At 51.6% G+C, this 21,839-nt stretch overlaps 2 protein-coding genes across 2 annotated transcripts; one reads left to right on the top strand and one right to left on the bottom strand.

Annotated features, from left to right (window-relative positions):
- Window positions 1-32: 32 nt before the first annotated feature.
- On the top strand, window positions 33-11,591 carry TGFB1 (transforming growth factor beta 1; the record flags this gene model as incomplete). Its single annotated transcript, XM_077789108.2, has 7 exons — window positions 33-429; window positions 2,191-2,417; window positions 3,349-3,466; window positions 4,821-4,904; window positions 5,882-6,032; window positions 7,691-7,844; window positions 11,301-11,591. Coding segments are annotated over 7 exons (1,290 nt in total), but the record flags the coding sequence as incomplete, so codon positions are not given.
- A 2,301-nt stretch (window positions 11,592-13,892) lies between these two features.
- CCDC97 (coiled-coil domain containing 97) lies at window positions 13,893-20,783 on the bottom strand. The gene is made up of 4 exons (XM_085564744.1): window positions 20,622-20,783; window positions 18,769-19,062; window positions 17,309-17,486; window positions 13,893-15,011 (listed from the first exon to the last, which is right to left on the bottom strand). Exons 1-4 carry the CDS (start codon window positions 20,746-20,748, stop codon window positions 14,906-14,908), a joined length of 705 nt encoding a protein of 234 aa, XP_085420870.1. The 5' UTR covers window positions 20,749-20,783; the 3' UTR covers window positions 13,893-14,905.
- Window positions 20,784-21,839: the final 1,056 nt, after the last annotated feature.

Genomic DNA, 21,839 nt, shown 5'->3' with positions numbered 1-21,839 from the left:
TGCGGGTCCCGGTGCCGGTGCGGGTCCCGGTCCCGGTGCGGGTCCCGGTGCCGGTGCGGGTCCCGGTCCCGGTGCGGGTCCCGGTCCCGGTGCGGGTCCCGGTGCGGGTCCCGGTGCTGCTGGCCGCGCTGCTGGCCGCGCTGGCCGTGCCGTGCCGCGCTCTCTCGTCCTGCCGCACGCTGGACCTGGAGGCGGCGCGGCTCAAGCGCATCGAGGCCGTGCGGGGCCAGATCCTGAGCAAGCTCCGGTTACCGGCGCCGCCCGCGGAGCCCGGCCCGGGCCCGGCCGCGCTGCCCGAGGACGTGCGGGCGCTCTACAACAGCACCCGGGAGCTGCTGCGGCAGCGCGCCCGGCGGCGCCCGCCCGAGCAGCCGCAGGACTACTACGCCAAGGAGCTGCTGCGCTTCCCCATGGAGAGCCCCGGGGACGGTGAGGGACACCTGGGGACACCTGGGACATCTGGGGACAGCTGGGGACAACTGGGGACATTTGGGGACAACTGGGGACAACTGGGACACCTGGGGACATTTGGGGACACCTGGGACACCTGGGGACACCTGGGGACATTTGGGGACAGCTGGGGACACCTGGGGACACCTGGGGACATTTGGGGACACCTGGGACACCTGGGGACACCTGGGGACACCTGGGGGCAGCTGGGGACAGCTGGGACACCTGGGGACACCTGGGGACAGCTGGGGACACGGGGGGACACGGGGACATGGAGCAGCCCGAGCAGCCGCAGGACTACTACGCCAAGGAGCTGCTGCGCTTCCCCATGGAGAGCCCCGGGGAGGGTGAGGGACACCTGGGGACATTTGGGACACGGGGGGACATCTGGGGACAACTGGGGGACACCTGGGGACACCTGGGGACAGCTGGGGACAACTGGGGACAACTGGGACACCTGGGACACCTGGGACACCTGGGGACAGCTGGGGACAACTGGGGACAACTGGGGACAACTGGGGACAACTGGGACACCTGGGACACCTGGGACACCTGGGACACCTGGGACACCTGGGGACACCTGGGGACACGGGGGTGGCACCGGGACACGGGGGGACACGGGGACATGGAGCAGCCCGAGCAGCCGCAGGACTGCCCCGCCAAGGAGCTGCTGCGCTTCCCCATGGAGAGCCCCGGGGAGGGTGAGGGACATGGGGACACCTGGGGTGACATGGGGACATTGAGGGACAGCTGGACACGGTGACCCCTGGGTGACCCCACGGTGACTCCTCGGTGACCTCCTGGTGACCCCTGGGTGACCCTGAGGTGGCCTCCAGTGGCCTGGTGGCCCCTCTGTGACCCCAGTGTCCCCAGTCCCCCAATGTCCCCAAATGTCCCCAGTGCTCCCCATGGCCCTGGATGTCCCCAGTGTCCCCGATGTCCCCAACGCCCCCAATGTCCCCCCAGTGTCCTCAATTCCCCCAATGTCCCCACTGTCCCCGTGCTGTCCCAGCGCTGTCCCCGCTGTCCCAATCCTGTCCCCGCTGTTCCAATCCTGTCCCCAATGCTGTCCCAATCCTGTCCCAATCCTGTCCCAATCCTGTCCCCAGCGCTGTCCCCGCTGTCCCAATCCTGTCCCAGCGCTGTCCCCGCTGTCCCCCCACTGTCCCCAATCCTGTCCCCGCTGTCCCAATCCTGTCCCAGCGCTGTCCCCGCTGTCCCCCCACTGTTCCCAATCCTGTCCCCGCTGTCCCAATCCTGTCCCCAGCGCTGTCCCCGCTGTCCCCCCACTGTCCCCAATCCTGTCCCCGCTGTCCCCAATCCTGTCCCCGCTGTCCCCCCACTGTCCCCAGTGCTGTCCCCAGTATTGTCCCCATGCTGTCCCCGCTGTCCCCCCACTGTCCCCAGTGCTGTCCCCAGTATTGTCCCCATGCTGTCCCCGCTGTCCCCGCTGTCCCAGTGCTGTCCCCAGTATTGTCCCCACGCTGTCCCCGCTGTCCCAATCCTGTCCCCGCTGTCCCAATCCTGTCCCCGCTGTCCCCAATGCTGTCCCAGCGCTGTCCCCGCTGTCCCAATCCTGTCCCCGCTGTCCCAATCCTGTCCCCGCTGTCCCCAATGCTGTCCCAGCGCTGTCCCCGCTGTCCCAATCCTGTCCCCGCTGTCCCCACGCTGTCCCCGCTGTCCCCGCTGTCCCAGTGCTGTCCCCAGTATTGTCCCCACGCTGTCCCCGCTGTCCCGCAGGTGAGGCGCAGCGCTGGCTCCCCACCCCTCGCAGTCTGTTCTTCGTGTTCAACACGTCCCGCCTGCGGGCCGGGCTGGGCCGGGCCGAGCTGAGCCGGGCCGAGCTGCGCATGCTGCGCCAGGGGACAGCGGGGACAGCGGGGACAGCAGCGGGGACAGCGGGGACAGCCACAGGGACAGCTGCGGGGACGGCCCTGGGCACGGAGCAGAGAGTCGAGCTCTACCAGGTGGGCACTGGGACACTGGGGACAGTGGGGGGATTTGGGACAATGGGGACATTGGGGGGATTGGGGGGATTGGGGACATTGGGGACATTGGAGACACAGGGACATTGGGGGATTGGGGACATTGGGGACACTGGGGACACTGGGGGGATTGGGGACATGGGGACATGGGGACATTGGGGACACTGGGGACATTGGGGACATTGGGGACATTGGGGACACTGGGGACACTGGGGACACTGGGGACATTGGGGACATTGGGGACACTGGGGACACTGGGGACATTGGGGACACTGGGGACATTGGGGACAGCGGGGACACTGGGGGGATTGGGGGATTTGGGGACATTGGGGGGATTGGGGACATTGGGGACATTGGGGGGATTGGGGGATTTGGGGACATTGGGGGGATTGGGGACACTGGGGACATTGGGGACATTGGGGGGATTGGGGGATTTGGGGACATTGGGGACATTGGGGACATTGGGGGGATTGGGGGATTTGGGGACACTGGGGACATTGGGGGGACTGGGGACACTGGGGACATTGGGGGGATTGGGGACATTGGGGACATTGGGGGGATTGGGGGATTTGGGAACATTGGGGACGGCTCCAGAGCCACCCCCAGCGAGGGTGGGGGGACCCAGCCCTGGCCTGGCCCCAAATTTGGTGACAAACTGGTGTGACGTCACCTGGGCCCCCCGATGTCCCCAATCCCCACAATGTCCCCAATGTCCCCAGTGTCCCCAATCCCCCCAATGTCCCCATGTCCCCAGTGATGTTCCCGATGATGTCCCCAATGATGTCCCCACTGTCCCCAATGATGTCCCCAATGTCTCCGATGATGTCCCCGATGATGTCCCCGTGTCCCTGATGATGTCCCCAACGTTGTCCCCAATGTCCCCAACGTTGTCCCCCGTGTCCCCGTCTCGCAGGGTTTCGGGAACTCCTCCTGGCGCTTCCTGCAGGGCCGCTCCGTCAGCGTCACCGCCGAGGACGAGTGGCTCTGGTTCGACGTCACCGACAGCGTCCGGCAGTGGCTGCGCGGCTCCGGTGGGCCCGAGCTCCCAAAATTCCCACAAAATTCCCGGAAATCCCGCAAAGTTCCCGGAAATCCCGCAAAATTCCCGGAAATCCTGCAAAATTACTGGAAATCCTGCAAAATTCCCGGAAATCCTGCAAAATTCCCAGAAAATCCCACAAAATTACCGGAAATCCCGCAAAGTTCCTAGAAATCCCGCAAAATTCACGGAAATCCCACAAAATTCCCAAAAAATCCCGCAAAATTCCCGGAAATCCTGCAAAATTCCCGGAAATCCCGCAAAATTCCCTTATATCCCACAAAATTACCAGAAATCCCGCAAAGGTCCCGGGAATCCCGCAAAATTCACGGAAATCCCGCAATGTTCCCAGAAATCCCGCAAAATTCCTGAAAATCCTGGAAAATTCACGGAAATCCCACAAAATTCCCAGAAATCCTGGAAAATTCCCCAAAAATCCCGCAAAATTCCCCAAAAATCCCGCAAAATTCCCCAAAAATCCCGCAAAATTCCCGCAAAATTAATGAAAATCCTGCAATGTTCCCAGGAATCCTGGAAAATTCCCAAAAATCCCACAAAATTCCCGGAAATCCCGCTAAATTCCCAGAAATGCCGCAAAATTCCAGAAAAATCCCACAAAATTACCGGAAATCCCGCAAAATTCCTCAAAATCCTGCAAAATTCATGAAAATCCTAAAAAATTCATGAAAATCCCACAAAGTTCCCAGAAATTCTGCAAAATTCCCAGAAATCCTGGAAAATTCCCCAAAATCCCCCCAATGTTCCTGGAAATCCTGCAAAATTCCCAAAAAACCCGCAAAATTCCCAGAACTTCTGCAGGAATTGGCCAAAATTCCACCCGAATACGGCAAAATCCCCCCAAAAATCCGAGCGTGGCTCCAGGGGGGACGGCGGCGTCGCCACGGCCCCAAAAACCCACAGACCTTCCCAAATCCCCCCAGAATCCCTCAAATTTCCCCAAAATCCCCCCAAAATTCCCCAAATTTCCCCAAAATTCCCAAATTTCCCCTGCAGAGCCGCTGGGGCTGTTCCGGCTCAGCGTTCACTGCCCCTGCGAGCCAAAACCCCCAAAATTTCCCCAAAATCCCCCCAAATTTCCCCAAAATCCCCCCAAATTTCCCCAAATTTCCCAAATTTCCCCTGCAGAGCCACTGGGGCTGTTCCGGCTCAGCGTTCACTGCCCCTGCGAGCCAAAACCCCCAAAATTTCCCCAAAATCCCCCAAATTTCCCCAAAATCCCCCCAAAATCCCCCAAAATTTCCCCAAAATCCCCCAAATTTCCCCAAAATCCCCCAAAATCCCCCAAATCCCCCAAATCATCCCAAAATTCCCAATTTCCCCTTTAGAGCCGCTGGGGCTGTTCCGGCTCAGCGTTCACTGCCCCTGCGAGGCCGCCGGCGACGCCCCCAGCCTCAAAATCTCCATCGAAGGTACCGGGAGTGGATTTTGGGGGGATTTGGGGGATTTTGGGGATTTTTGGGAATTATGGGGGATTTTGAGGTGATTTTTGGGAGTTTTGATGGAGATTTTGGGGAGATTTTGGGGGATTTTGGGGGAGATTTTGGGGAATTTGGGGGGGATTTTGGGGGGATTTTGGGGATTTGGGGGACTTTCAGGAGGAGCTTTGAGGGGGATTTTTGAAAGATTTTGGGGGTTTTTGGGGGGATTTTGGGGATTTTTGGGAATTATGGGGGTTTTGGGGGGATTTGGAGGTAAGTTTTGGGAGTTTTGATGGAGATTTTGGGGGGTTTTGGGGAGATTTTGATGGGGATTTTGGGGGATTTTGGGGGGACTTTGGGGGATTCGGGGGATTTGGGGGATTTTGGTGAATTTTGGGGGGGATTTTGGGGACTTTCAGGGGGAGCTTTGACGGATTTTGGGGAATTTTGGAATTTTGGGGGATTTGGGGGGATTTTGAGGGATTTGGAGGTGATTTTTGGGAGTTTTGGGGGCATTTTGGGGGGATTTTGGGGGGTTTTGGGGGGATTTTGGGATTTTTTGGGATTTTGGGGTGGATTTTTGGATTTTGGGTGAATTTCGGGGGACTTTGGTGGGATTTGGGGATTTTGGGGGGATTTTCGGGGATTCTGGGAGATTTTGGGGGGATTCGGGTCGATCTGAGGCGTTTTGGGATTTTTTGGGTGGATTTGGTTTCATTTTGGGGCATTTTGGGGAATTTTCAGCAGCAGCGCCGGGACAGCGAGAGCTGGGTCCCCAAATGTCCCCAAAATGTCCCCAATGTCCCCAATGTCCCCCGTGATGTCCCCAATCCCCCCAGTGTCCCCAATGTCCCCGATGTCCCCAATCCCCCCAATGTCCCCAAAATGTCCCCAGTGTCCCCACTGTCCCCAATGTCCCCCCAGTGTCCCCGATGTCCCCAATGTCCCCGATGTCCCCGTGTCCCCAGGCTTCGAGCAGCAGCGGGGGGACATGCAGAGCATCGCGCGCCGCCACCGCCGGGTCCCGCACGTCCTGGCCATGGCGCTGCCGCCCGAGCGCGCCCAGGCCCTGCACGGCCACCGGCAACGGCGCGAGCTGCAGGGCCAGCACTGCGGGGGGTGGGGACATTGGGGACATTGGGGGGATTGGGGACACTGGGGACATTGGGGACATTGGGGACATTGGGGACACTGGGGGACACTGGGGGGATTGGGGACATTGGGGACATTGGGGACATCGGAGGGATTGGGGATTTGGGGACATTGGGGGGATTGGGGGTTTGGGGACACTGGGGACATTGGGGACACTGGGGACATCGGGGACATTGGGGGACACTGGGGGGATTGGGGATTTGGGGACATTGGGGACAGTGAGGACATTGGGGACATTGGGGACATTGGGGATTTGGGGACATTGGGGGGATTGGGGACATTGGGGGGATTGGGGGTTTGGGGACATTGGGGACCCTCGAAATCCCTCATTTATCACCCTGGGACCCCCAAAATCTTCCCCAAAATTCCCCAAATCTTCCCCGAGATCCCCCATGCTTCACTCAGGGGGAGCTGGGGATCCCTGGGGACCCCCCAAATCCCCTCAAATCCCCCCCAAACCCCCATTGTTCACCATGGGACCCCCAAAATCTCCCCAAAATCCCCTCAAATCCCCCCCAAACCCCCATTTATCACCATGGGACCCCCCAAAATCTCCCCAAAATCCCCTCAAATCCCCTCCAAACCCCCATTGTTCACCCTGGGACCCCCCAAAAACCCCAAAATTCCCCCAAATCCCCCCAAATCCCAGCCCAGAGGAGCAGAGCTGCTGCGTGCGGCCACTGTGGATCCATTTCCGCCGCGATCCCCAAAATCCCCCCCAAATCACCCTGGGACCCCCCCAAAAATGCCCCCAAACCCCCCCAAATCTTCTCTAAATCCCCCAAAACTCCCAAATTCCTCCCCCAAATCCTCTCCAAAGCCCCCAAAATCTCCTCTAAACCCCCCAAAATTCTCCCTAAACCCCCATTTATTACCATGGGACCCCCAAAAAATTTCCCCAAAATCCCCTCCAAAGCCCCATTTATCACCCTGGGACCCCCCAAAATCCCCCAAATCCCCCCAAATTCCAGGCCGGAGGAGCAGAGCTGCTGCGTGCGGCCGCAGTGCATCCATTGCTGCCGGGACCCCCCAAAATGCTCCCCAAAATTTACCCCAAACTCCCCAAAATCTCCTCTAAACCCCCCAAAATCCTCTCTAAACCACCAAAAATCCTCTCTAAACCGCCCCAAATCCTCCCCCAAATCCCCATGTATCATCACGGGACCCCTAAAAAATCCCCCCAAAACCCCCCAAAATCCCCTCAAATCCCCTCCAAACCCCCATTTATCACCCTGAGACCCCCACAAAATCCCCAAAATCCCCCCAAATTCCAGCCCGGAGGAGCAGAGCTGCTGCGTGCGGCCGCTGTGGATCCATTTCCACCCGGACCCCTAAAATCCCCCCCAAAACCCCCTCGAATCACCCTGGGACCCCCCCCAAAATGCCCCCAAACCCCCCCAAATCTTCTCTAAATCCCCCAAAACTCCCAAATTCCTCCCCCAAATCCTCTCCAAAGCCCCCAAAATCTCCTCTAAAGCCCCCAAAATTCTCCCTAAACCCCCATTTATCACCATGGGACCCCCAAAATCCTCCCCAAAATCCCCTCAAATCCCCCCCAAACCCCCATTTATCACCCTGGGACCCCCCAAAAACCCCAAAATCCCCAAAATCCCCCCAAATTCCAGCCCGGAGGAGCAGAGCTGCTGCGTGCGGCCGCTGTGGATCGATTTCCGCCGGGACCTGCAGTGGAAGTGGATCCACGAGCCCCGCGGCTACATGGCCAACTTCTGCGGGGGGCCCTGCTCCTACATCTGGAGCGGCGACAGCCACCACACCAAGGTGGGGTTTGGGGGGATTTGGGGGGATTTGGGGGGTCCCGGGGGGTCCCAGGGGGATTTGGGGGGATTTGGGGGGTCCCGGGGGTCTGGGGGTCCTGCTCCTACATCTGGAGCGGCGACAGCCACCACACCAAGGTGGGGTTTGGGGGTCCCGGGGGGATTTGGGGGGTCCCGGGGGGTCCCAGGGGTTGTTTAGGGGGGATTTGGGGGGTCCCGGGGGGATTTGGGGGGTCCCGGGGGGTCCCGGGGGTCTGGGGGCCCTGCTCCTACATCTGGAGCGCTGACAGCCACCACGCCAAGGTGGGATTTGGGGGGATTTGGGGGGATCTGGGGGGTCCCGGGGGGGATTTGGGGGGTCCCGGGGGTCTGGGGGTCCTGCTCCTACATCTGGAGCGCCGACAGCCACCACACCAAGGTGGGGTTTGGGGGGATTTGAGGAGGATTTGGGTGGGTTTGGGGGGATTTGGGGGGTCCCAGGGGGTTTGGGGGTGATTTGAGGGGTCCTGAGGGGACTTTGGGGGGATTTGAGGAGGATTTGGGGGGGTTTGAGGGGGATTTGAGGGGGATTTGGGGGGGTTTGGGGGAGGATTTTGGGGGTCCTACCCCTGGAGCGCCGACACCCAGCACACCAAGGTGGGGTTTGGGGGTCCCGCGGGATTTTGGGGGGATTTTGGGGGGATTTTGGGGGGATTTTGGAAGCATTCCGGGGATATTTTGGGGTTATTCCGGGGGTATTTTGGTGTATTTCGGGTGTAGTTTGGGATATGTTTTGTGTGTTTTCTGAGATATATTTCGGCTGTATTTCGGGTGTATTTCAGGTGTATTTTGGGATATATTTTAGGTGTATTTTGGGATATATTTTGGGTGTATTTCCGGTATATTTGGGCTGTATTTCGTCTGTATTTTGGGTGTATTTTGGGATATATTTCGGCTGTATTTTGGCTGTATTTCGGGTATCTTTTGGGTGTATTTTAGGTATATTTTGGGTGTATTTTGGGATATATTCTGTGTGTATTTCAGGTGTATTTCAGGATACATTTCGGCTGTATTTTAGGTATATTTCGGGTGTATTTTCGGTATATTTTGGGTGTATTTTGGGATACATTTTGGCTGTATTTTAGGTATATTTCGGGTGTATTTTAGGTATATTTCAGCCGTATTTTAGGTATATTTGGGCCATATTTTGGGCTATATTTGGGCTGTATTTCAGGTATATTCGGGCTGTATTTTAGGTATATTTCAGGGGTATTTTGGGATACATTTCGGCTGTATTTTAGGTATATTTTGGGTGTATTTTAGGTATATTTTGGGTGTATTTTAGGTATATTTGGGCTGTATTTTAGGTATATTTCGGGTGTATTTCGGGTATATTTGGGCCGTATTTTAAGTATATTTCAGGGGTATTTTGGGATACATTTGGGCTGTACTTTAGGTATATTTGGGCTGTATTTTGGGCCATATTTGGGCTGTATTATGGCTGTATTTCGTCTGTATTTTGGGTGTATTTTGGGATATATTTCGGCAGTATTTTGGCTGTATTTTGGGTATCTTTTGGGTGTATTTTGGGCTATATCTGGGCTGTATTTTAGGTGTATTTTGGGGTACATTTAAGCTGTATTTTAGGTATATTTGGGCCATATTTTGGGCTATATTTGGGCTGTACTTTAGGTATATTCGGGCTGTATTTTGGGCTGTATTTCGGGGGTATTTTGGCTGTATTTTGGCTGTATTTTGGCTGTATTTCGGGGGTATTTTGGCTGTATTTTGGCTGTACTTTGGGCTGTATTTCGGGGGTATTTTGGCTGTATTTTGGGCTGTATTTCGGGGGTACTTTGGCTGTATTTGGGCTGTATTTTGGCTGTATTTTGGCCGTATTTCAGGGCTATTTGGGCTGTATTTCGGGGGTATTTTGGCCGTATTTTGGGCTGTATTTCGGGGGTACTTTGGCTGTATTTTGGCTGTATTTTGGCTGTACTTTGGCTGTATTTCGGGCTGTATTTCGGGGGTACTCTGGCTGTATTTTGGGCTGTATTTCGGGGGTATTTTGGCTGTATTTTGGGCTGTATTTCGGGGGTACTTTGGCTATATCCAGGCTGTATTTCGGGCTGTATTTCGGAGGTATATTCGGGCTGTATTTTGGCTGTATTTCGGGCTGTATTTTGGCCGTATTTCGGCTGTATTTCGGGCTGTATTTCGGGGGTAATTTGGCTGTATTTCGGGCTGTATTTCGGGGGTACTTTGGCTGTATTTTGGCTGTATTTCGGGCTGTATTTCGGGGGTACTTTGGCTGTATTTGTGCTATATTTTGGGCTGTATTTCGGGGGTACTTTGGCTGTATTTTGGCTGTATTTTGGCTGTATTTCGGGGGTACTTTGGCTGTATTTCGGGCTGTATTTCGGGGGTACTTTGGCTGTATTTCAGGCTGTATTTCGGGGGTACTTTGGCTGTATTTCGGCTGTATTTCGGCTGTATTTCGGCTGTATTTTGGCTGTATTTTGGCTGTATTTCGGGGGTACTTTGGCTGTATTTTGGGCTGTATTTCGGGGGTACTTTGGCTGTATTTTGGCTGTATTTCGGCTGTATTTCGGGGGTACTTTGGCTGTATTTGGGCTATATTTTGGCTGTATTTTGGCAGTATTTCGGGCTGTATTTTGGCTGTATTTTGGGCTGTATTTCAGGGGTATTTTGGCCGTATTTTGGGCTGTATTTCGGGGGTACTCTGGCTGTATTTGGGCTGCATTTGGGCTGTATTTCGGGCTGTATTTCGGGGGTACTTTGGCTGTATTTTGGCTGTATTTCGGGGGTACTTTGGCTGTATTTGGGCTATATTTTGGCTGTATTTTGGCAGTATTTCGGGCTGTATTTTGGCTGTATTTCGGGGGTACTCTGGCTGTATTTGGGCTGTATTTCGGGGGTACTTTGGCTGTATTTGGGCTGTATTTCGGCTGTATTTCGGGGGTACTCTGGCTGTATTTGTGCTATATTTGGGCTGTGTTTGGGCTGTATTTCGGCTGTACTTTGGGCTGTATTTCGGGCTCTATTTGGGCTGTATTTGGGCTGTATTTCGGGGGTACTCTGGCTGTATTTGGGCTGTATTTGGGCTGTATTTGGGCTGTACTCTGGCTGTATTTGGGCTGTATTTGGGCTGTATTTGGGCTGTATTTCGGGGGTACTCTGGCTGTATTTGGGCTGTATTTCGGGGGTACTCTGGCTGTATTTGGGCTGTATTTGGGCTGTATTTGGGCTGTATTTCGGGGGTACTCTGGCTGTATTTGGGCTGTATTTCGGGGGTACTCTGGCTGTATTTGGGCTGTATTTGGGCTGTACTCTGGCTGTATTTGGGCTGTATTTGGGCTGTATTTGGGCTGTATTTCCGGGGTACTCTGGCTGTATTTGGGCTGTATTTCGGGGGTACTCTGGCTGTATTTGGGCTGTATTTGGGCTGCGTTTCCCGCAGGTGCTGGCGCTGTACAACCTGCACAACCCCGGCGGCTCGGCGGCGCCGTGCTGCGTGCCGCAGAGCCTGGAGCCGCTGCCCATCGTCTACTTCGTGGGGCGCCGGGCGCGCGTCGAGCAGCTCTCGGGGATGGTGGTCAGCGCCTGCAAGTGCAGCTGACCCCAAAAGCCCCAGCCCGCCCCAAAAACCCCCAGATTCACCCCAAAAAACCCCCGAGTCCGCCCCAAAAACACCCCCAGATTCACCCCAAAAAACCCCCGAGTCGCGCCCAAAAACACCCCCAGATTCACCCCAAAAAACCCCCGAGTCGCGCCCAAAAACACCCCCAGATTCGCTCCAAAAATCCCCGAGTCGCGCCCAGAAACACCCCCAAATTCGCTCCAAAAATCCCCGAGTCGCGCCCAAAAACCCCCAGATTCACCCCAAAACCCCCCAGCCCGCCCCAAAAACCCCCAGATTCACCCCAAAAAACCCCCGAGTCGCACCCAAAAACACCCCCAGATTCACCCCAAAAAACCCCCGAGTCGCGCCCAAAAACCCCCAGATTCACCCCAAAACCCCCAGCCCGCCCCAAAAACCCCCAGATTCACCCCAAAAAACCCCCGAGTCGCGCCCAAAAACCCCCAGATTCACCCCAAAAAACCCCCAGTCCGCCCCAAAAACCCCCAGATTCACCCCAAAAAACCCCCGAGTCGCGCCCAAAAACACCCCCAGATTCACCCCCAAAAATCCCCGAGTCGCGCCCAAAAATCCCGGCTCAGTTCTGCGGCGTCGCAGCAATAAATGTTATTTAATTTGGATTTTTTTTTTTTGGTTGGTTTGTGACCCGAAAGCGCCAAAAAACATCGAGGAAAAGCTCAAAATCCACCCCAAAAAATAAACACCAAATCCTCCTAAAATGCCCCAAAATCCACCCCAAAAAATGCCAAAAATACCTGAAAATCCACCCCGAAAAATCTCCAAAAAATAAACCTCAAATCCTCCTAAAATCCCCCAAAATCCACCTCAAAAAATGCCAAAAATACCCAAAAAACCACCCCGAAAAATCCCCAGAAAAATAAACCTCAAATCCTCCTAAAATCCCCCCAAATCCACCCCAAAATTACCAAAAATACCCAAAAAACCACCCCAAATCCACCCCAAAATGACCCCAAATCCACCCCAAAACCCCCCCAGTCCGCCCCAAAAAAACCCCTAAATTCGCCCCAAAAATCCCCGAGTCGCGCCCAAAAATCCCGGCTCAGTTCTGCGGCGTCGCAGCAATAAATGTTATTTAATTTGGATTTTTTTTTTTTGGCTGGTTTGTGACTCGAAAGCGCCAAAAACCCCTCTGAAAAATCCCCAAAAAATAAACCTCAAATCCTCCTAAAATCCCCCAAAATCCACCCCAAAAAATAAACCCCAAATCCTCCTAAAATCCCCCAAAATCCACCCCAAAAAATAAACCCCAAATCCTCCTAAAATCCCCCAAAATCCACCCCAAAAAATAAACCCCAAATCCTCCTAAAATCGCCAAAATTCACCCCAAAAAATGCCAAAAATACCCGAAAAACCACCCCAAAAATCCCCCAAAAATAAAGCCCAAATCCTCCTAAAATCCCCCAAAATCCACCCCAAAATTGCCAAAAATACCCAAAAACCCACCCCAAATCCACCCCAAAACGACCCCAAATCCACCCCAAAAATCCCCAAATTCACCCCAAACCCCCCCAGTCCGCCCCAAAAACCCCCAGATTCACCCCAAAAATCCCCGAGTCGCGCCCAAAAATCCCGGCTCAGTTCTGCGGCGTCGCAGCAATAAATGTTATTTAATTTGGATTTTTTTTTTTTTGGTTGGTTTGTGACCCGAAAGCGCCAAAAAACATCGAGGAAAAATCCCCAAAAAATAAACCTCAAATCCTCCTAAAATCCTCCCAAATCCACCCCAAAATTGCCAAAAATACCCAAAAAAACGCCCCAAAAATCCCCCAAAAAATAAACCCCAAATCCTCCTAAAATCGCCAAAATTCACCCCAAAAAATGCCAAAAATACCCGAAAAACCACCCCAAAAATCCCCCAAAAATAAAGCCCAAATCCTCCTAAAATCCCCCAAAAAATGCCAAAAATACCCAAAAATCCACCCCGAAAAATCCACCCCAAAAAATAAACCTCAAATCCTCCTAAAATTCCCCAAAATCCACCCCAAAAAATAAACCCCAAATCCTCCTAAAATCGCCAAAATTCACCCCAAAAAATGCCAAAAATACCCGAAAAACCACCCCAAAAATCCCCCAAAAATAAAGCCCAAATCCTCCTAAAATCCCCCAAAATTCCCCAAATTCACCCCAAAAATCCACCCCAAACTCACCCTAAAAATCCACCCCAAAAATCCCCAAATTCACCCCAAAAATCCACCCAAAACCCACCCCAAAACTGCCCCAAATTCACCCCAAAAATCCCCAAATCCCCAAAAAATCCCCAAATTCCCCAAAACCCCCCAAATTTCCCCCAAACCCCCAAATTCCCCCCAAAAAGATCCACAAAATTCCCATTTCTCCCCCCAAAAAAGCAGAAAATTCCCATTTTTTGGTGGATTTTTTTTTTTTGGCATATTTTGGGAATTTTTTGGGTTTTTTGTGGAATATTTGGGGATATTTTGGGAAAATTTGGGGATATTTTGGGGATATTTTGGGGATGTTTGGAGGAATTTTTTGGGAATATTTGGGGAATGTCCTCGGAATATTTTGGGGATATTTTGCGAATTTTTGGGAATATTTTGGGGATATTTTGGGAATTTTCTGGGGATATTTGGGAATATTTTGGGGGATATTCTGGGGAATTTTTGGGGATATTTGGGGATATTTTGGGAATTTTGGTGGATATTTTGGGGATATTCCGGGGATACTCTGGGAATGTTCTGGGGATATTTGGAGGAATTTTTTGGGAATTTTTGGGGATATTTTGGGAATATTTTGGGGACATTCCGAGGATATTTCGGGAATGTTCTGGGGATATTTTGGGAATTTTTGGGGGATATTTTGGGAATGTTCTGGGGATGTTTCGGGGATATTTTGGGGATATTCTGGGAATTTTTGGGGGATATTTTGGGGACATTCCGGGGATATTTTGGGAATTTTTGGGGGATATTCCGGGGATATTTTGGGAATATTTTGGGGATATTTTGGGGACATTCTGAGGATATTCTGGGGATATTTTGGGGATATTTTGGGAATTTTTGGGGGATATTCCGGGGATATTTTGGGAATTTTTGGGGGGTATTCTGGGGATATTTTGGGAAGTTTTGGGGGATATTTTGGGAATATTTTGGGGATATTTTGGGAATATTTTGGGAACATTCCGAGGATATTCCGGCGATATTCCGGGGATATTTTGGGAATATTTTGGGGATATTTTGGGGACATTCTGAGGATATTCTGGGGATATTTTGGAGGTATTTTGGGAATTTTTGGGGGATATTCTGGGGATCTTTTGGGGATATTTTGGGAAGTTTTCGGGGATATTTTGGGGACGTTCCGGGGATATTTTGGGGGATATTCCGGGGATATTTTGGTGCTATTTTGGGGGATATTCCGGGGATTTGGGGATTTGTGGGAGCTGCCCGGCCCTAGGGCAGCGGCGGCGCCGGGCCCGGCTCCTCCTGATCGAAGTATTGATCCTCCAGGTCCCGCCAGAGCTCCGGCGGCTCCCGGCACGGCTCCTGCTCCAGCGCGCTGGCAACGGGAATTCCGGGAGAACGGGGGATTGGGATTGGGGATTTGGGGATTTTGGGGGGATTTTGGGGATTTTTGGGGATTTTTGGGGGATTTTTGGGGGATTTTTTGGGGGATTTTTGAGCGATATTTGGGATTTTTAGAGCGAGATTTGGGGGATTTTTTCGGAATTTTTGGCGAATTTTTGGGCAATATTTGGGAAGGTTTGGGGGATTTGGGGAATTCCGGAATTTTGGGGTTTTTTTTGGCGATATTTGGGATTTTTAGGGTGAGATTTGGGAAGGTTTCAGGGATTTTTTGGGAATTTTTGGGCGATATAGGCCAAAGTTTGGGGGATTTTTTTGGGATTTCCAGGATTTTTTTGGAATTTTTGGGGAATTTTTGGGCAATATTTGGGAAGGTTTGGGGGATTTGGGGAATTTTTGGGATTTTTAGGGCGAGATTTAGGGGATTTGGGGTTTTTTTGGGGGGTTTTTTGGCGATATTTGGGATTTTTAGGGCGAGATTTGGGAAGGTTTTGGGGGGTTTGGGCGATTTTTGGGGGAATTTTTGGTTTTTTTTGGGGGGATTTCAGGGATTTTTTGGGACTTTTTGGGAATTTTTGGGTGATATTTGGGATTTGCAGGGCGATATTTGGAAAGATTTTGGGGATTTCTGGGAATTTTTGGGAATTTTTGGGAATTTTTTGGGAATTTTGGGGCAACATTTGGGATTTTTAGGGTGATATTTGGGAAGGTTTTGGGGATTTTCTGGGAATTTTTGGGCACTATTTGGGAAGGTTTGGGAGGATTTGGGGAATTCCGGAATTTTTTTGAATTTTTGGGAATTTTTGGGCAATATTTGGGATTTTTAGGATGCTATTTAGGGGTTTTTGGGACTTTTTGGGAATTTGTGGTGAATTTTTGGGCAATACTTGGGAAGATTTGGGGTTTTTTTTGGGCTTTTTGGGAAATTTTTGGGAATTTTTGAACGATATTTGGGAAGGTTTGGGGGATTTTTAAACATTTTGAATATTTTGGGGTTTATTTGTGAATTTTGGGGTTTTTTGGGTTATTTCTGAGAGACTTTTTTGGGGTTTTTTTTGGGGATTTTTATTCTGTGGTTTTCAGGGATTTTTGTCAATTTTTGGTGGATTTTTGGGCTATTTTGCTCATTTTTTGTGGGATTTTTTCGGTTTTTTTTTTAATTTTCAGCATTTCGAGGCCGTTTTGGGGTGAATTTGGGGGATTTTGGGGCACCTGGAGTCGAAGTCACTGTCCAGCCCCTGCAGGAAGCGCTGGCACCTCCAGGAGGATTTTTGGGCTATTTTGGGCTATTTTGGTCTTTTTTTTTCGGATTTCTTTGGGATTTTTAAACATTTTGAATATTTTGGGGTTTATTTGTGATTTTTGGGTTTTTTTGGGTTTATTCTGAGAAACTTTTTTGGGTTTTTTGATTTTTTTTTTCCTGTGATTTTGTGGATTTTTTGGGGGCTTTTTTGTGGATTTTGGGGCTATTTTGGTCATTTTTTGATGGATTTCTTCGGGATTTTTAAATTTTTTGAATATTTTGTGGTTTATTCGTGAATTTTCGGGGGTTTTGGGCCATTTCAGTGGTTTTGGGTTTTTTTATGAGAGGTTTTTTTGGGGTATTTTTGTGGGATTTTATTTGTGGATTTGTCGAATTTTTGTGGATTTTTTTTCTGGACTTTTGGGCTATTTTGCTCATTTTTTGGTTTTTTTTTTTGTTTTTTTTTTTTAATTTTCAGCATTTCGAGGCCGTTTTGGGGTGAATTCGGGGGATTTTGGTGCACCTGGAGTCAAAGTCGCTGTCCAGCCCCTGCAGGAAGCGCTGGCAGATTCGGGAGGATTTTTGGGTTATTTTGGGCTATTTTGCTCATTTTTTGTGGGATTTTCTCGGGGTTTTTTTTTAATTTTCACTATTTTGAGGCCGTTTTGGGGTGAATTCGGGGGATTTTGGGGCACCTGGAGTCAAAGTCGCTGTCCAGCCCCTGCAGGAAGTGCTGGCACCTCTGGGAGGATTTTTTGGGTATTTTGGCCTATTTTGCTCATTTTTTGTTGGATTTTCTCGGGGTTTTTTTTTAATTTTCAGCATTTTGAGGCCATTTTGGGGTGAATTTGGGGGATTTTGGTGCACCTGGAGTCAAAGTCGCTGTCCAGCCCCTACAGGAAGTGCTGGCAGATTCGGGAGGATTTTTGGGCTATTTTGCTCATTTTTTGTTGGATTTTCTCGGGGTTTTTTTTAATTTTCACCATTTGGAGGCCGTTTTGGGGTGAATTCGGGGGATTTTGGGGCACCTGTAGTCGAAGTCGCTGTCCAGCCCCTGCAGGAAGCGCTGGTACATGTGCGAGGTGAACTCCAGGCGCAGCAGCTCCCGCTCGGCCGCGTCGGGGACGCGCTGCCGACCTTCCTCATCCTCATCCTCATCCTCCTCCTCATCCTCATCATCCTCCTCCTCATCCTCATCCTCGGCGCCTGCGGGAGCAGAAATCCCCAAAATGCCCCAAAAATCCCCAAAATCGCCCTCGGAAATCCCCCCAAGAAATCAGGGAAGTCACCGGAAAACGGAAAAAAATCCCAATTAAACGGAAAAAAATCCCATCGAAAAACTGCCCCCAAACGACTCGAAATCTTTGAAACACCAAAAATCCCCCAGATTTGCCTGAAATATTCTCAAAATACACCAAAATGCCACAAAAATCCCCCAAAAACACCCCCAAATCCCCTAAAATGCCCCAAAACTTTCACAAAATCTCCCCAAAATCCCCCAAAACCTCCCCCAACCCCCGCCCCAAATCCCCTAAAACCCCAAATATCCCCCCAAAATCATCCCAAAATTCCCCAAAATCCCCTCAAACCTCCCCAAATCCCCAATATGCCCCCAAAATCTCCCCAAATCCCCTGAAAAGTCCTTAAAATGCCCCAAAACCTTCACAAAATCCCCCAAAATCATCCCAAAATCCCAAAAATCCCCTTAAAACCCCATTATCCCCCCAAAATCCCCCAAAACCTCCCAAAATCCCCCGAAATCTCCCCAAAATCCCCTTAAACCCCCCAAAATTTCCACAGACCCTCCAAAATTCCCCTAAAATCCCCTTAACCCCCCCAAAATCCCTCTGCAAAATCCCCTAAAATCCCCAAAATTCCCCCAAACCCCTCCCTAAATTGCACCAAAATCCCCAAATTCCCCCAAAATCCCCCTAAACCCCCCCAAATCCCTCTGCAAAATCCCCTAAAAACCCCCAAAATCTCCCAAAACCCCCCAAAATTCACCCAAATCCCCTCAAACATCCCAAAATCATCCCAAATCCCCCCAAAATCCTCCCAAAACTCCCCCACAAAATCCCCTCAAACCCCCCAAAATATCCCAAATCCCCCCAAAATCCCCTCAATATCCCCCCAAAATCATCCCCAAAATCCCCTAAAACCTCCCAAAATCGCCCCAAAACCCCCTCAAAACCCCCCAAAATTCCCCCAAAAACGCCCCAAACCCCCTCAAACCCCCCAAAATTGCCCAAATTCCCCCCAAATCCCCCCAAAATCCCCTAAAACCTCCCCAAATCGCCCCAAAAATCCCCTAAAATCTCCAATAATCCCCCAAACCCCCCCTAAAATTGCCCAAAATCGCCCCAAATCCCCCCAAAATCCCCTAAATCCTCCCCAAACCGCCCCAAAAATCACCCCAAAAATCCCCTAAAATCTCCCAAAATCCCCCAAAATTGCCCAAAATCGCCCCAAATCCCCCCAAAATCCCGACCCGCGCTCTCCTCCAGCGCGCTCAGCAGCAGCTCCCGCAGCTCCTTCCCGGCCTCCTTTTGGGGCAATTTCGGGCCTTTTCGGGCCATTTCCGGCCCCTTCTGGGCATTCTGGGGAATTCCCGGCGGATTTTGGGGAATTCCCGGCGGATTTTGGGGAATTCCCGGCGGATTTTGGGGAATTCCCGGCGGATTTTGGGGATTTTTCCTGGGAATGTCCCGGAAGCGGCCGATGTAGCGATGGAAGAGCCGCGGGGCGCGGAGCCGCATCCGCTCCTCGCTGAAGTAGTCGCCCTCTGAATTGGGGGAAAAAAGGGGGAATTTGGGAAAATTGGGGAGTTTGGGGGGTTTGGGGGGAATTGGGGGGAAATTGGGAAAAAATGGGGGAAATTTGGGGGAAAATTGGGGGGATTTGGGGAAAATTTAGGGGTGAAATTGGGGGAAATTTGAGGTAAAAAATAAAGGAAAAATGGGAGAAATTTGGGTGAATTTGGGGAAAATTTGGGGGAGATCTGCGGTAAAATTGGGGGGAAATTGGAGAAAATTGGGGAAAAAGGGGGGAAATTGGAAGAAAATTTGGGGAAAAATTGGGGAAAAATGGGGGGGAATTGGGATAAATTTGGGGTAAATTTGGGGGGAAATGGGGGGATATTAGGGGGGAGTTTTTGGGGAAATTGGGGGAATTTGGGAAAAAATTTAGGGCTGAAATTGGAGGAAAATGGGGGGAAATTTGGGGTAAAAATTGGGGAAAAATGGGGGGAAAGGGAGGAAATTTGGGGGAAAATTGGGGGAATTGGGGAGATTTGGGTGAAAATTGAGGAATTTGGGGTAAATTTGGGGTGAATTGGGGGTGAATTTGGGGTGAATTGGGGGGAAATTGGAGAAATTTGGGGGAATTGGGGAGATTTGGAGAGAATTTGGGAAAATACAGGGGAAAAATGGGGAGATTTGGGGAAATTGGGGAGATTTGGGGAAAATTTGGGAGAATTTGGTGGGAAATTTGAGTAGAAAATGGGGAAAATTGGGGGAAAAATTTGGGGGAATTTGGGGGAAAATTGGGGAGATTTGGAGGGAATTGGGATAAAATTTGTGGGAAATTGGGGGAAAATTGGGAGAAATTTGGGGAAAATTTGGGGGAAATGTGTGAAAATTGGGGGGAATTTGGGGAAAATTGGGGAGATTTGGAAAGAATTTGGGAAAAATTGAGGGAAATTTGGGGGAAAATTGGGGATATTTGGGAAAATTTGGGGCAAATTGGGAGGAAATTTGGGGGGAAATTGGGGTAAAATGAGGGGAAATTTGGGGGGAAATGGGAGGAAATTGGGGAGATTTGGGTGAAAATCAAAGAATTTGGGGGGAATTTGGGGGAAATTGGGGAAATTTGGGAGCAATGTTGGGGAAATGGGGAAAAATTGATCCTTTCTCGATAATTTATCAATAATTATCAATAATTATCAACATTTATCTATATTTAATGATATTTATCAATAGCTGTCGATCATTTATCAATAATTAATTGATATTGGATCCCTCTGATCAATTCCCTCCGTGCCCAACCACTCCTGACCTGGCCATGCCTGCATTGATCCCCATTGATTATTGATCAGTTATCGATCATTAATTGATTGTTTATCATTATTTATCAGTAATTAATCAATAACCAACCAATAATTAATCAATAACCAATCAATAATCGATAATTTACCTCGGACGAGCTCCCTCATGGCGGCGTAGCGCCGGTTCCTGACCTGGCTGTGGCTGCATTGATCCCCACTGAATTTATCGATCATTTATTGATCGTTTAGCATTATTTATCAATAACCAATCAATCAATAATCAATAACCGATCATGTACCTCGGATCAGCTCCCTCATGGCGGCGTAGCGCCGGTTCCTGACCTGGGTGTTCCGGGCGCATTTTTGGGGCCGATTCCGGGGAATTTGGGGCTCCCGGGGGGGGGAGGGGCAGCGCGGGGGCTCCATGGGGGCGGGGCCAGAATTGGGGGAGGGTCAAAATTTGGGGGGAGGGGTCCCTAAAAATGGGGGAGGGGTCCCTGAAATTTGGGGGAGGGGCCAAAATGGGGGGGAGGGGCCAAAATTTGGGGCAGGGGTCTCAAAATTTGGGGAGGGGTCCCTAAAAATGGGGGAGGGGCCAAAATGGGGGGGAGGGGTCCCAAATCCCCTCAGGGACCCCAAAATTCCCTAAAATCCCTTCAGGGACCCCAAAATTCTTCCAGGGACCCCAAAAATCCCCCAAATTCTCTCAGGGATCCCAAAATTCCTTCAGGGACCCCAAAAATCCCCAAAATCGCCTCAGGGACCCCAAATTTTTTCCAGGGACCCCAAAATTCCCCCAGGGACCCCAAAAATCCCCCAAAATTCTTTCAGGGACCCCAAAATTCCCTCAGGGACCCCAAAATCCCCCCAAATCCTCGCAGGGACTCCAAAATTTCTTCAGGGACCCCAAAATTCCCGAAAATCCCCTCAGGGACCCCAAAATTCCTTTAGGGACCCCAAAATCCCCCCAAAATCCCCCCAAAATCCCCTCAGGGACCCCAAAAATCCCCAAATCTTCTTTCGGGGACCCCAAAATCCCCCAAATCCCCGCGGCCCCAATCGCCCCCAGCGGCTCCCGGGAGCCCCAAACCGCCCCAAAATCCCCCCGGGACCCCCAAAATTCCCCCAGGGACCCCAAAATCCGCCCCGGGACCCCCAAAATCCACCCCTGGACCCCAAAATCCCCCCGGGACCCCAAAATCCCCCCGGGACCCCCAAAAATCCGCCCCGGGACCCCCAAAATCCACCCGGGACCCCCAAAATCCGCCCCGGGACCCCAAAATCCGCCCCGGGACCCCCAAAATCCCGCCCGGGAGCCCCAAAATCCACCCCGGGACCCCAAAATCCCGCCCGGGAGCCCCCGAACTTCCCCGCGCTCCCGCCCGGGCCCGTTTCGCTGCGACACCGGCGGCGCTTCAGGGAGCGCGTCCGGCGCTCTTTGACGTCACTTCCGCTGAGGGAAGCAGCGGCTGCGCCCGAAGGTTCCGGGGCGTCTTGGTTCCGGGAGGAGCCGAAAA

This window comes from Lonchura striata, chromosome 34 (assembly GCF_050655825.1).
Source record: "Lonchura striata isolate lonStrDom1 chromosome 34, ASM5065582v1, whole genome shotgun sequence".
Taxonomy (NCBI): Eukaryota; Metazoa; Chordata; class Aves; order Passeriformes; family Estrildidae; genus Lonchura; species Lonchura striata.
Note: the sequence above shows the minus strand (reverse complement) of the source record. Positions and strands in the feature narration are given on the sequence as shown.

What these genes read in the sequence shown, in the direction of transcription:
- CCDC97 (XM_085564744.1), bottom strand. Translation starts at nt 20,748, where the DNA reads ATGGAGCCCCCGCGCTGCCCCTCCCCCCCCCGGGAGCCCCAAATTCCC. An exon ending in CGCGCTGGAGGAGAGCGCGG is followed by an intron (nt 17,487 to 18,768) that starts GTCGGGATTTTG and finishes CTGCTCCCGCAG; the next exon opens with GCGCCGAGGATGAGGATGAG. An exon ending in GACAGCGACTTCGACTACAG is followed by an intron (nt 15,012 to 17,308) that starts GTGCCCCAAAAT and finishes TCCCGTTGCCAG; the next exon opens with CGCGCTGGAGCAGGAGCCGT.